The 15,233-nt window shown below is 36.7% G+C and overlaps 1 protein-coding gene across 2 annotated transcripts in view; it reads left to right on the top strand.

Annotated features, from left to right (window-relative positions):
* The window catches only part of LOC135227053 (uncharacterized), a 102,802-nt gene that overhangs the window by 73,709 nt on the left and 13,860 nt on the right, over positions 1 to 15,233 (top strand). For both annotated transcript variants that reach the window (XM_064266866.1, XM_064266874.1), the window contains exons 4-5: positions 5,192 to 5,300; positions 12,764 to 12,865. In XM_064266866.1, coding sequence (XP_064122936.1) covers positions 5,192 to 5,300; positions 12,764 to 12,865 — 211 coding nt within the window. The remainder of the gene's footprint in view (positions 1 to 5,191; positions 5,301 to 12,763; positions 12,866 to 15,233) is intronic.

Consider the following 15,233-nt stretch of genomic DNA (forward strand, 5'->3'; position numbering starts at 1 on the left):
GTATATTTTAGTACATTTACAGCTAAATTGGCGCGTATAATTGAGTATATTCACAGCTGCTTCAAGAACTTGCATATCTGAGCATATCTAAGTATTGTGAAACTAACTATTGGGACCTTTCTTTTAATGTAGGTCATCTTCATTCCAAAAGTTGCCAACTTATATTTTAGATAAGCATTTCGGGCCATCTAATAAAAAAAAAAAAAAAGACAAACCTACGAATATCAAAATGCGAACGAATAAAATCAGTTAGATATATAAACAATCATTAAGCAAACAAATAAACAAATAGTAAGTATTTGTGCGTACAGAACAAGAATAAATAAAATAGTACGCAGGAAAAATAAGGAAAGGATATATGGAGGTATAAGGCAGCGCTGTATGTGTGTGTGTGTGTGTGTGTGTGCGTGTGCGAGAGAGAGAGAGAGAGAGAGAGAGAGAGAGAGAGAGAGAGAGAAGGAGACGAGAGAAGAAAGGAGAGAGAGAGAGAGAGAAGGTTGCATGGCGTTTTATAGTAGTATTGTATGCAGAGAGAGAGAGACAGAGACAGATCAATAGTAGTATATAGGGAAAATAATAGACGGTTGTATGGAGTTCAAAGTAATATTGCGAGAGAGAGAGAGAGAGAGAGAGAGAGAGAGAGAGAGAGAGAGAGAGAGAAAAGATTGTATGGCGTTTTATAGTAGTATTGTATGGAGAGAGAAAGAGAGAGAGAGAGAGAGAGAGAGAGAGAGCAACAGTATACATAGGGTAAATAAGGAAAGGTTGTATGGAGTTTAAAGTAATACTGCGAGAGAGAGAGAGAGAGAGAGAGAGAGAGAGAGAGAGAGAGAGAGATAGCTAGTATTGATCAGGCTTAGAAATTCAATTTTGCCGTCTGTCGATCGTCAGTCCACGTGGCTCAGTAAACAGCTTTCTGGCCCTGGGGCCAATTGGAAAAAGGAAAAGCTCTTATGGGGAAGTGAGAAATAAAACGTTTATTCACTCTTCCAGATATTTATTCACTCCTGAAAACGTATATCCACCCCTTAGAACGTTGTATATATTATAGGTTATAAGGAGATTACATCAACTTGCTTTGATATCAGAGAGTGGGGCAATATTATATATAAACATAATAGGGACAAGTCTTTGAATTGTTATTCTTAGAATCTTGTACAAGACTTCCTGCAGTTTTTGGAATATAATGATAATCCTGTTAGGAAGTAAAGGGTTGTGTGTGCGTGTGTGTCGTGTGTTTGTGTAAGATAAACAGATACTTGATAATTTACAGGGACAAGTCTTTGAATTTTTTTTCTTTTTTTTTAGAATCTTGTACAAGACTTCCTGTAGTTTTTGGAAGTATATGATATGAGAGTATATAATAATCCTGTTAGGAAGTATAGGGTTATGTGTGCGTTTGTGTGTCTGTGTGTGTAAGATAAACTGAGATACTTACAGATCCGCAAATCACCGATTTGAACAGTATTATCAATTACACATTTCACAAGACGATACAAAATGGGTATAATAATCCCAGTTAACCAAACTGAAAACTGGGGCTAAATCATCCTCAAGTTTTTATTTTATTTTTTCATGTTTTTGTAGCTCGGTGCACAGACTGTTGACTGATCCAAACCACATACTGGCGTCGCGAGAAGTTACCCGTAGAGGCGGGGGAAGGGTTGGCTGTCACACTCGGAAGATATAATTAAGAGTTAAAGTGTGACAATAGAGGGTGACCAGTGGCGCGAGTTATTCAGTATAACACCGTACGAACATTAAAGACTTATGTATATATGGCAATCCGTTCGTGTCGAGTCCTTGTTCGTCAAGAATGCGTGCGGATAATGTCACCCTTAATTGTTGAATAGGTCACCTCTCACGCGGCACACTGTAGGCAATCCTTGAGGTTATTTGCAGAGTTTCTTCCTTAAGCCCGTAGAGGCCCCTAGCTCCAACTAACCCCCTTCGTTCGTTTTAACTGTCCCTCCGTTTATATTCTCGTTCTATTTGCAGGTCCTTTCTCTAAATCCTTCATTTTCTGGATTCGCTATTATCTTGCTGTCCAACCGCTCCAAGACAAGCTTTTCAATTTCCTCAGAGCTGAATGGACGATAGTACCACAGCTGCTTGGCCTGACAGTCTAAATTTCATAAAATGTCATAAAATCAAACCGAATTAAGTCTTCAATATTCATATGATAACGAGATAGATTCGACTGAAATATATATATATATATATATATATATATATATATATATATATATATATATATATATGTATGTATATATATATATATGTATATATATATATATATATATATATATATATATAATATATATATATATATATATATATATAATATATCATTCATTGAACAGAATGGCTTTTTCATTGTTAACCAGCTTTTTGGAAATTGCCTCATATTTTCTCATTATTTTTTGGTTACAATGAAAAAGCCATTCTATTCAATGAATGTTGTATCCGTGGAAAATTGTACCCTAAAGTATATGTGTATATATTATATATATATATATATATATATATATATATATATATAGTACATCCTTATAAACCGTCCGTAGTTATATATATATATATATATATATATTATATATATATATATATATATAACTACGGACGGTTATAAGGATGTACCAACACGAGAAAAGCCAATTTGCGTAGGTTGGAATGAAAGTATAATGAAAGTACCTCTCAAACACTTGATAGACTGGCGAGGGGCGTAGCAGCAGATTCCATCGTGGGGCCAGAAGTGAGATTGATGAAGGGGTGAGGTTATTAAAGAAGCTAGTCTGTTATATATCATGCGTCGCAAAGTGCGTCGAATGACGCCAATTTCTAGGAAATGAGAAAAGCAAAAACAAAAAAATTACGGTTGAAGTGCCGTGAGTGAGTCCGTTTGATATATATATATATATATATATATATATATATATATATATATATATATATATATATATATATATATATATATATATGTCCTGCTCTGGAAGCCATTACGGGGAGGAAATACTTACCATTACTCTTCTTCTTGGGTTCTTGGGCAAAAATACTTATTCTAAGTACTCTATAAGATAAAAAAAAATTGATAGGAAATATCTGTGGTACTCTATTCAAGTACTCTAGAAGCCATAAATGGTTAGGAAATATATGTGGTACTCAATTCAAGAACTCTAGAAGACATAGGTGGTTAGGACGTACCTGTGATATTTAATTCAAATACTCTAGAAGCCATAAATGGTTAGGAAATACCTCTGGTGCTCAATTCAAGAACTCTAGAAGCCATAAATGTTAGGAAATACCTCTGGTACTCAACTCAAGTTCTCTAGAAGCCATAAATGGTTAGGAAATACCTCTGGTGCTCAATTCAAGAACTCTAGAAGCCATAAATGTTAGGAAATACCTCTGGTACTTGATTTAAGTACTCTAGAAAACCTATACATAAGAAGTACATGTGGTGCTATATTCAGGTACACATGAAGACTTAAGTAGACAAGAGGTACCTGTGGTAGTTTCTTGTTAATTATAAGTACATCTGAGTGTTATATCACTGCAAATACATCATTATTGATATATGCTATCTCCTTTAAAGGTTTATACCTTGATATAACGCAGGAACTCAACAGATATGAATTAACATAAAAAGAAATAGAAAATGGGTACTAATGAATTGGTGTAACAGATAGAGAGAAAGTGAGAGAGAGGGAGAGAGAAAGACACTAAATTCAACGTAATGGGAGAGCAGAGACTGATGAATCAATACAGAGAAGAGAGAGAGGAGAGAGAAGAGGAGAGAGAGAGGAAAGACTAAAGAAATCGGTATTAAACAGAGAGAGAGAGAGAGAGCGGGAGGAGAGAGAGAAAATAAAGACTAAGAATTCCCGGTATAAAACAGGAGAGAGAGAGAGAGACGAGAGAGGAGAATAAGACTAATGAATCGGTCTAAACAGAGACAGGCAGAGAGAGTAAAGACTAATCGTATGAGAGAGAGAGATGAGAGAGGGGAGGAGAGAGAAAATAAAGACTAATGAACGGTACAGAGAGAGATAGAGAGAGAGAGAGAGAGAGAGAGAGAGAGAGAGAGAGAGAGAAGCACTTTCGAGTCAACATTAACATGAAAAGAACGAGAGAGAGACAGACAGACAGACAGACAGAGTAGAGACTAATGAATTGGTAGAGAGAGAGAGAGAGAGAGAGAGAGAGAGAGCCAAAGCCCTTCCCTTCAATACTTTTGCTTTATTAGGCAACTTTTAAAGCTGATTTTTTAAGAGCGCCAGAGAGAGAGAGAGAGAGAGAGACCTTTCCATGAACTCGGCTTACGCGTTCTATCCGCGTTTTAATCTCTCTCTCTCTCTCTCTCTCTCTCTCTCTCTCTCTCTCTCTCTCTCTCTCTCATATTGATTCATTAGTGTCTGCTTTCTCTCTCTTTTTATGTTAGTGTTGAATCAAAAGTCTCTCTCTCTCTCTCTCTTTATGTTAATGTGGAATCGAAAGTCTCTCTCTCTCTCTCTCTCTCTCTCTCTCTCTCTCTCTCTCTCTCTCTCTCTTTATTAGAGAAGCTATCCACTTTAAAAATAAATAAATAAATAAATAAATAAATAGGTAAATGAGTAAATCAAATTAAATATATAAAATGCTTCGATTCAACTCATCCAACAGCCATGAAGCTATCAGTTCCATATGGAGGAGTAACGTCAGTGCACTTTATACAGTGTACTGTAGGCATTACTGAAGGGTGTTTTGGAGTGTCTCTTCGGTCCTTAGCTGCACCATTTACCTCCATTCCTCCTTTTATTCAATTTAATTCATCTCCTTTATTCTTCAATTCCTTTCCATTTCCATTCCTGGTCTCCAGTTTTCATGAAGTATCAACCAGTTCTCTGTTCTGTATATTCCAGTTTTCCACTGTCGTGATATTCCAGAATTGTAATGTAATTCATTCCAACTTGCTACATGAGTCAGCTAACTCTTAATTCCTTAAATTCCTCTTCATTCCCATTCCTGGTCTCCAATTTTCATAAAGTATCAACCAGTTCTCTGTTCAGCATGTTCCAGTTTTCCACTGTCGTGATGTTCCAGAATTATAAAGTAATTCATCCCAGCTTACTGTGAAAATCAACACATCATTCATTCTAGCTTACTGTGAAAGTCAACTGTTACTCAATTCCCATTCCCATTCTCATTCCAGGTCTCAAATTTCCAGCCGTCCGTTCATGTCAACCATCAATGTCTTCCTGTGTGTTCTAGGAGTGACCCGGGCTGCCTGCTTTCTCATTGAACCCTACACTTCTGGGCAGGTAAAGTGGAGCCGTGTCTATATATATATATATATATATATATATATATATATATATATATATATATATATATATATATATAAAATGAAGATAAAAGGCCCTTAAAAAACTATTTAACGTTGCAACCATATATTTCCAGCGCTTCCATCTGTGCTCCTGATCACTGGTAAAATATGGCCATAAGATGTCTTACAAGAGTGTATATACAAAAACATATTTAAGACATCCTATGTCCATATTTTACCAGTGATCAGGAGCACAGAAGGAAGCGCTAGAAATATATATGGTTGCAACGTTAAATTAGTGTTTTATGGGCCTTTTATCTTCATATCATACTGCTGTATTATAGTGAAAAGACATATATATATATATATATATATATATATATTATATATATATATATATATATATATATATACATCTATATACATATATATATATATATATATATATATATATATATATATTATAATATATATACAGTACATGTATTTTTATATTTAGTTATTTAATGGTGTTTGTTGTTTTCCAGCCATAGAAAACACCTCTTTATTTTTTTATTTATTTTTTTTTTTTGCATTTTTTTTCTCTCAAGGTGACCTACTTACTTGGAAAGTGATAGTGATGAAATTAACAGTTAACAGTACTTTAACCTTAGAAGTTGTGATATGAAAACCTTATAATTCAACAATTATAGAATTTCGTGATTTAACAGACATAGGTTAATTGAAACCAGAGATTTATAATGAAATTATTCAACTTTTCCATTTAAACCTGTAAAATATCTAACATCAAAACGTAATAATTACTTCCTGTAATTTCCAAAAGGGCTTAAAAACGACGTCCTCATCTGTTCATTGGGTTATTACTACATTTCATAAGCTTAATCTGACAACGTCGCGGGCGAATTAAACTGGAAAAAAATGGGAAGAAATATGGAAATATGGTTCCATAATTCTGCCTCGGCTTTGACGCAAATTAAGGGATGTAAACTCCAGAATGAACTTATGAATATGGATACGTTTTTTTTTTCCATTATATTTTCCTCCTAGAGAGAGAGAGAGAGAGAGAGAGAGAGAGAGAGAGAGAGAGAGAGAGAGAGAGGCTTTACATTAGCCTTTTTTTTTCCTTCATAAACGCTGCTGGGAAAATAGCCAATGAAAATGATTACAGTTTTTTTTTTTTACAGAGGCAAGGAAAATGGAGCAGACGAGATATTAGGGATATTATGTGCTATATACCAAGAAAAGAGTATTACCTCTTAGCAAACCATAAAAATGGACAAAATAAAAAAAAATGGATTAAAAGAACATGTTTTTGCCTTATAGCTAAACCACATACCATATTCCCGTGGATAATTCCAATAAGCTAAATAAAAATATTCAAATTCAGGCGTATACTGTAGAGATGAATTATACATATATTGTGTGTGTGTGTGTGTGCGTGTGCGTGCGTGTGTATAATAGTTACTGTCTCAGAACTTCTGACTGAATATTCAGTCTCTTAGACCTTTTGAGGGCAATAAGTTAAACATGAATTACACATATAGCGTGTGTGTGTGCATAAAAAGTACTGTCTCAGACCTTTTGACTGAATATTCATCCCTCTTAGACCTTTTGAGGCCTGACGGCTAATTCAGACCACTCAAGCGAGGTAAAAACAGGGCAAACCTTGGCAGCAATTAACCAACTCTAGGCTAATACGACGCATTACACCCTTAAGCCTATATAGGACTCGTATGGGCCTGGAGGTGCCTCTGAGCCAACAACGGCTGGTGTCGTTGTTTCTAAGAACAAGGTAATGACGCAACGCTCTTGCTCTGTTCTTTTTGAGTTGACTTGGCAGCCTTTTTCTTATCCGAACAAATAAGGGTGGTGGGTGGTGGTGTAGGGGCGGGGGTAGGGGGCGTTTGTACGTTTTTTTTTTTTTTTTATCCTTTGTTCTAGATGAGGCTCACTCAGAATTTTCCCTCTCCTATACTTCAGTGTTGCTCTAGACTTATATGCAACGTGAGAATTAGGAGAAAGTGGGAGAGCTCCTTTGGGTGTCTTTGTAAAGAGAGAGAGAGAGAGAGAGAGAGAGAGAGAGAGAGAGAGAGGGGGGGGGCGGGGGGGGGGGAAAACAGGCGTTCAAATGATCTCAGGAGAGCATGAGATGAATTTTGAAAGCGAGGTTTGCGAGAGTCAGGCTATGACGTTTTATTGAGTGATGATGATGGTGCGATTCTTAGTCTCTCTCTCTCTCTCTCTCTCTCTCTCTCATAACAATAAGAACGAGAACAAGAACAAGAAGAACCGAATATTATTCCAGCCTGGGTCTAACAAAAGATGGAACAATGGTGTGATTCTCTCTCTCTCTCTCTCTCTCTCACAAGAAGAAGAAGAAGAAGAAGAAGAAGAAGGAACACCGACGATTATTCCAGCCTAGGTCTAACAAAAGATTAAAGGCCGGAGGAAGAAATAACAAAAGAGATTCGTTTCGAAATTTTACCCCTCTCTCTCACATTCTCCTTCATTCTGTCCTTCTCAAAAGCCATATTTCCTCGGAAAACCTTTATTCTAACGTCACAGCTTAAAAGAAAAGGAGTGGAAAAAGCTACTTACTCCCGTGAAACTGCTCTTAATGTGAAATAGCACCACTCAATTATATATAGCTTTTTCACATTTTAATGAAGACTTAAGCAACCAACCTCTTAGCCATTTCCTGTCAGAAATATTGACTTTTTGACTTTTTGATGGGAAAGTTTGGCGCCAAAATGCTGTAAAATGGCGTCTTAGGCGGGAAGGTTTTGGCACTAAAATGCTTCAAAATGACGTCATTCCTATATTTCCCAGTCGCTGTACAGTTGCTGACTGATTGGAGTCTTTGATTAGGATTACAAAAGTACAGAAAAACCTTTTACTTTGCGTCTGAAGAGCAGGAGTATTAAAGTAACAAGGTGTGGTCCGACCTCCTACTTACTCGGATGCTACAAGATTCCCACCCACCCGCGCTTAAGTCGTAAACATGACATTTCTAACTTAGCGTAAATTTAGACGTGCTAAAATCTACGGTCAAATAGAAAATTAAAATAAATCTGCTCTATTTTATTAGAAATAATTGTTCTGTATTGTTGAAGATGCACATTATTTATTATTTTTACATTTTCATTCTAATCAATAAATCGTAAATATTCTATCCTAAAATTTCTGTATCTTTAACTCAACGCGAAATACCTTTTTCAGACCTTTTTAGAAATCTTTCCTACCCCCCTCCCCCCAACAACAAAATGGTTTGTAGGCTTGCTCCCCGAGTAAGCGAAAATATGTCATATATTGATATCTGTATTCTTTTCGGATATTGTCGAACCTAACATGAGAAGATTCATGTTTCGTTTTGATAGTTTATCCCAGCGTCCCTTATATATAACATCTTGCAAGCAAAGACTCTTCCTTTATCCGTTATTTTTATATTTGATTCGTTTTCCATTGGAATTCTTCTTCTTCGTCTCTTATCGAATATTTTCTATAGAGCTTTCACTCCCTTTTACCAGACTAATCCTGTAGGGTGTCTTTCCGTTTGGAAGATACCGCGAAATATTTCGTGGCTGGAGACAACGATTCCCCCAAACATTCTCTTTGATGGCAAACTTTAACTAACTGAATCATTCAGATAGCGGTGACGTCAAAGCCTTGGGTGCTCTCTCTCTCTCTCTCTCTCTCTCTCTCTCTCTCTCTCTCTCTCTCTTTACGAAATGAGATTAAATCTAGCTTCACTCAGCTAGACAATCGAGATGCAACCAGGCTGAATCTCAGTCCTTATCTCGAGGCATATTAAAAAATGGGGTAGACGAAGATATTTTTTAGAATCCTTTGACAAAATAAGTGAGGGGAGTCAATGAAAGTCTCTTCTCGCAACGAAGATCCCAACGAAGAAGAAGAAGAAGAAAGAGAAGAAGAAGTTGAAACTCTCTTGCGAGACGAAGGCTGGACGAAGGACATATTTCACGAGAGGAGGAGAAGGAGATATTGTACGAATAGAGAGGGAAGATATTCACAAGAGAAAGGAAAAAATTCTCACGAATGACTAGGAATTCGTGTAAGGGAGAGAGACGAAATTTCACGGATGGAAAATAATAGAGTTTACGAATGGAGAGTTGACATTCACGAATTGAAAGTGGAAAATTCACGAATTAAAAGTGAGAAAATTAACGAATTGAAAGTGAGGAAATTCACGAATGGTCAGGATAAAATTCATTGTTGGAAATTTAGCTGATGGAAAGGAGAGGAAATGTACGATTGAAAACGAAAAAAGAAAAAATCACGAATGGGAAAGGGAAATATTCAAGTATAGGAGGAACAATTAGGCGAAGAGAGAGAGAGAGAGAGAGAGAGAGAGAGAGAGAGAGAGAGACTCATAAACCTCCCATAGAAATTAAAAAAAAATTGGAGAGCTGAAATTTTCGCGAATCTGACGTAGTCAGTATCTCGATGGAGGTGATCAGGGACATCCTCGTCTCGAATCCTATTATCTGGTGAAGGACGTCGAGAGATAGATGCTTAAGAGACGTCCTATAATAGGGGGCGTGCGCCCCTCTTTTCTCTGTAGGGAAATTTCGTCTATTAGTGGAGGAGGAAGTGGAGGAGAGAGAGAGAGAGAGAGAGAGAGAGAGAGAGAGAGAGAGAATGTAATCACTTTGCTTATTCTGTAAACATAGAATTCACCAGCTTGAGAGAGAGAGAGAGAGAGAGAGAGAGAGAGATTTGCCAGGTTGGTGGCATCTAGAGAGAGAGAGAGAGAGAGAGAGAAGGTAATCACTTTGCTTATTCTGTAAACATAGAATTCACCAGCTTGAGAGAGAGAGAGAGAGAGAGAGAGAGAGAGAGAGAGAGAGAGATTTGTCCAGGTTGGTGGCATCTTAGAGAGAGAAAAAGAGAGAGGGCGAGAGAGCGAGAGGCTGTTCAGCTCGTTTGCAGCTGAGAGAGAGAGAGAGAGAGAGAATGAGAGACCCGATACTCTATAGGGCTCACTTGCATCTTTAAAAGGGGGAAAGATAATGCTAAGCTGATTTCGTAAAGGGAGAGAGAGAGAGAGAATTGAATTTGAACCTCCAGGGAAGGTTGAGAAATATTTCATAAATTATCACATCAACCAGTGCTGCTGCCTCGCATCCCCTGGTCTTACTTTTTCCATTTTTTCTCTCTCTCTTTTATCATACTTCGTCCTATCTCCCTTGCAAATGGCAAATATGATATTCAGGAATATACGTTTGCTTTTCGACTTATGAAATCCACAGGGAATGTTCCATTTCAGTGATTAAGTCATGGTTTTCGTGGCCGCTTAATAATGACACTTGCTCGTAAGTTGAAAGCACTTGTTTGAAGTTATTTTTTACATATATTTGACTTCATAATTGTGAACTTATCCTTCTGAAATACCAAAAAATTTGCTTCTGAAATCAAATTGTTCCAAAGATTTACTTATTTCTCAGATCACAATTCAACCTCAGTAAAAAAAAAATGTAAATAGAATAATAAAAAAATGAAAAATAATAAAAATGTTGATTTTCGTAACCTTCTTGTCCACTAATTTCTCCTTAACATAATCTTATTCTCCTTCACGTCTCTTGATCATCGTCATCTTTACATTCCCTGCTAATTCCACCTACCACTGCCTCCTCTCATTCAGGACATAAACGCCATATAGAACAAAGCTTGCCAGGATGGTATATCGTATCAGGAATACCACCAGCCCTCGTGGAACCATTTTGCATAATGGAGACTCGTTCTCTCTGTGGAATCTGGATGACTGATTCCAAATTCGCCATTTCGAGCTCTCGCTAATTCTGTTCAGTGATCCACTGATGTGGTCGGGTGCTCTTGCCCAGGTAAAAAGATTTGTCTAGATACGAATAAATTATTTCCTAGGCCTTGAGTTGTAAGCACGATTATTATTACTAGCAAACGTATGTATACAGAAATTATATATGATAAATTCGTAAAGTAACTAAGTCTACGGGCAAAACCAGCTCCGTTTCAGGGAATCCCTTCTCACCCCCATCCCCTTCGGAGCGGACGGGTTTGGGGAAGGGCCCGGAGTTGGTAGGATGAAACCCCATTATAAATAATCTTAGGGGTCCCCACTATAACCCTGCCAAGTTTCATGCCCATCGGACCAGGCTGTTTTGCAGTGATTGAATGACAGACGGACGGACAGACATAACGCCCATTATAGTAAGATCAGTTCTTTATCCTTTATTTTATTTTGTCTGTTACAGTCACCCAATTCGACTGGGTGGTTTTTACAGTGTGGGGTTCCGGGTTGCATCCTGCCTCCTTAGGAGTCCATCACTTTTCTTACTATGTGCGCTGTTTCTAGGCGCACACTCTTCTGCATGAGTCCTGTAGCTACTTCAACCTCTAGTTTTTCTAGGTTCATTATTATTATCATTATTATTATTGTACTTAGGAAGCAGACCCTCTCTCAACCATACTTTTGAAGTAACCATTACTTTTAATAAAGTATTATTATTATTATAATCGTTATTGACAAGATGAACCCTATTAGTCAATCCAATTAAGGCGAAATTAATTTCCAAACATTTCCAGGAATTAAAAAAAAACTGGAACGCAGAGGAAACGATGCCGTGAAAACGTCAATACTTTAAGGAGGGCCTCTTGACATTTCGTAGAAGTTACCCTTTTTCAATCATTCACGTCATTCCACCATACTTTAAAGTGCTTTGTTCCTCTGTCATTATTCCACTTAATTTAAGCATTGTTACTTTGAATATTAATTCTTAATTTATTTAGTTTCATGGATATCTAATTTAACGCCTTTCTTTCTTCTTTCCTTTCTTTCTCTTTCTTTTAAACCTTCAGCTGGCACCATTTTTTTAGATAGGTCTCCAAAGTGAAATCAACCTAGAGAGAGAGAGGCAAGTTATAAGAAAAGATGAAAAATAAACAAAGAAGTTAATAAATGAATATGTAAATAAACAGATAGATAGATAGATAGATAGACACAGAAAATAAAACTGATACACCTGAACTCAGGAGACGTCAGCAGAGAGAGAGAGAGAGAGAGAGAGAGAGAGAGAGAGAGAGAGAGAGAGAGAGAAGTTATAAGAAAATATTAAAATGAATAAAGAAGTTCATAAACGAATAGTAAATAAACAGACAGATTGATAGATAGATAGATAGAAGCAGAAAACAAAACTGATGCATCTGAATTCAGGAGACTTCAGCAGCAGCACAGAGAGAGAGAGAGAGAGAGAGAGAGAGAGAGAATATACAGGAAAAGGTGAAAAATAAATAAATAAGTTCATAAATAAATAGGTAAATAAACACAGACAGACAGACAGGATAAGGGGGACACATAAAACAAAAACACCAATACACCTTAAAGTCAGGAGACGTCAGTGTTAAGACCAGATTTTGGCGTTTGTCACTTCTTCATCTCCTTCTCCTTCTTCTTCTTTCCAGGTGATGCCAGGATTCCTGGGCTCGTTCATGTGGGACGTCGGATTCCCCTGCATCCTCTCTGCCTTCAGTCTCATCCAGCTGGCCTTCTCTCAGCTCACTCAGGTAGGTAAACAACGAACACCAGACTCAGCCCTGACTCGATTTGAGATAGCGCCTCTCGCCTTGGTGATTGACTACCGTCCTCTTCGGTTTCGAAGAATTTAAGGACGGTTTCGTATTATTTTTTTCCTGTTTTTTTTTTCTTTTACTGTCTCGAAGAAAGCATTGAATAAGTTTGGATTCATACTGTGGTACCAGGGTGTATATATATATATATATATATATATATATATATATATATATATATATATATATATATATATATATATATATATACACGGCTGGTGAAAAAGTTCTGTTACAACAAAATTCCATCTAATAAAAGGAGCCAATAAAAACGCCAAAATAAAGAGAGAGAAAAAATACTATATTTCAGACACTGCTGTCTCTCTCTTTGGCGTTTTTATGGGCTCCTTTTATTATTATGATTATTATTATATATATATATATATATATATATATATATATATATATGTGTGTGTGTGTGTGTGTGTGTGTGTGTGTGTAATTTATGTATACACACACAGACACACACACACACACATATATGTGTATATGATGGTACACGAACTACGAAGAGCACCCCTTTATATTTCCGATATAGATATGACAGCAAAAATAATAGTCCAAAAAAATTTACTGAATGCTGAGGAAAACTATCTATGGTGACGTCACTCACAGATATAAATATCAATGAAAATCACCTCATTATAAAGAAAACTAAAAGACTGACAAGAGGCACCACAAAATAACCTGGAATTTCCTTTCTAATCAATGAAGGATTAGAAACATAATACCTTTGTTAACTCTATTATTCCGAACCAGCAGCATCCAACAACCTACATAAACGTGATAACGCGTCTGTATGCTCGCTTGCTATTAGCCACTAAACCTCGAATAGACCTCCTCAATTACTTGCCATGCAACCACTCACACACTACTAAACGAGAAACCGCCACCCGCTCTCGTTACCTGTGATGGCTACGTGATTACTCTGTTATCGTGTGACTGCTTGAATTGCTCGCTTAGTATCCTCGAGGGAATCCAGTCTCCTCGTCAGGTTGATATATATATATATATATATATATATATATATATATATATATATATATATATATATATATATATATATATATATATATATATATATATATATCTTGTTACGCAATTTTTTGGGTTAGTTTTGTGTTGTGGTCAGTTCGTCCAATTTGTCTTAAATAGCGTAGGTCATGTGTGTGTGCTTTTGCTTACGGTGTGTGTGTATATATATATATATATATATATATATATATATATATATATATATATATATAGAATAGATAGATAGATAGATAGATAGATAGATAGATAGATCTAGATAGATAGATAGATAGATATATATATATACATAACTTAATCTGATTTTTCTATATATTATAACAGTGAAACAGGACATTATGGAACCATCTTCATCAGAGGACAGACCAATCAAAAATTTTCTTCAGTCTTTTTCCTCTTCTACTTATTATTATTATTATTATTATTATTATTATTATTATCATTATTATTATTATTATTATTATTATTATCATCTTGTTCTTTGGCAGACAACTGTAGCTGCAGCAGGGTCCTCCTGAAGCTCCTCGTGCCTGGTTCTCACTGGGCGGTAGGGTCATGTAGCCTGAAGAACGTATATTTTGGAAGAAGACCCTCTTTTAAACAAATTCTGTTGAATAAAATGGCAGAATTCAGCGAATTAATCTTATATATTATCTTTTCTATTTTTCTTATTACTCGCTTTTCTGGCTCAGCGATACTTCGCAATAATTGTCCAATATTCATATTAGGGATAATGCTGAAAGTGGTATTTTATTCAGAACAGGCTTTACTAATAAAAAAACTGGTATTATCAGAATACTGGTACATGGGAAGGCGTTTCTCTGTTTCAGATCAAGCAGGGGTCGTCGTCGGTGTTGGTATAATTCCATAAGAGAGGTCAATGTCGGGCCGGGGTCGTCTCTGGTATTAAGCTGGTATAGCTCTGGCTTATTGCGACGTTTCAATCTTCTCATAGGTCATCTTCTTGGCTGGTTTGAAGTGAAGAGATGGTGTTGTTGTTGTTTAAGATTAAGCTGGCTTTATGCCAGCACGGGCTCTTGCTTAAGAGCAGCCCTTAGGAATGAGAGATGGTGTCTGCATGCCGATATTTATAGCGGCTCGAATCCTAGAGCTGAGTTCTCATTGGTCGAGCCGGTCTGGGGCGAAGTCTGGGATCTCTCGTCGATGGTTGCAGGGATGCAGCCGTGCGAGCGCTCGAGTAGTGTATCGGGGAATGAATGTCAGGAGTCCTACCTGCGGTAGGAATCCTATCATCCCGCTGGTGCTCCTGGAT

The sequence above is a fragment of the Macrobrachium nipponense genome, chromosome 20 (genome assembly GCF_015104395.2).
Source record: "Macrobrachium nipponense isolate FS-2020 chromosome 20, ASM1510439v2, whole genome shotgun sequence".
NCBI classification, from domain to species: domain Eukaryota; kingdom Metazoa; phylum Arthropoda; class Malacostraca; order Decapoda; family Palaemonidae; genus Macrobrachium; species Macrobrachium nipponense.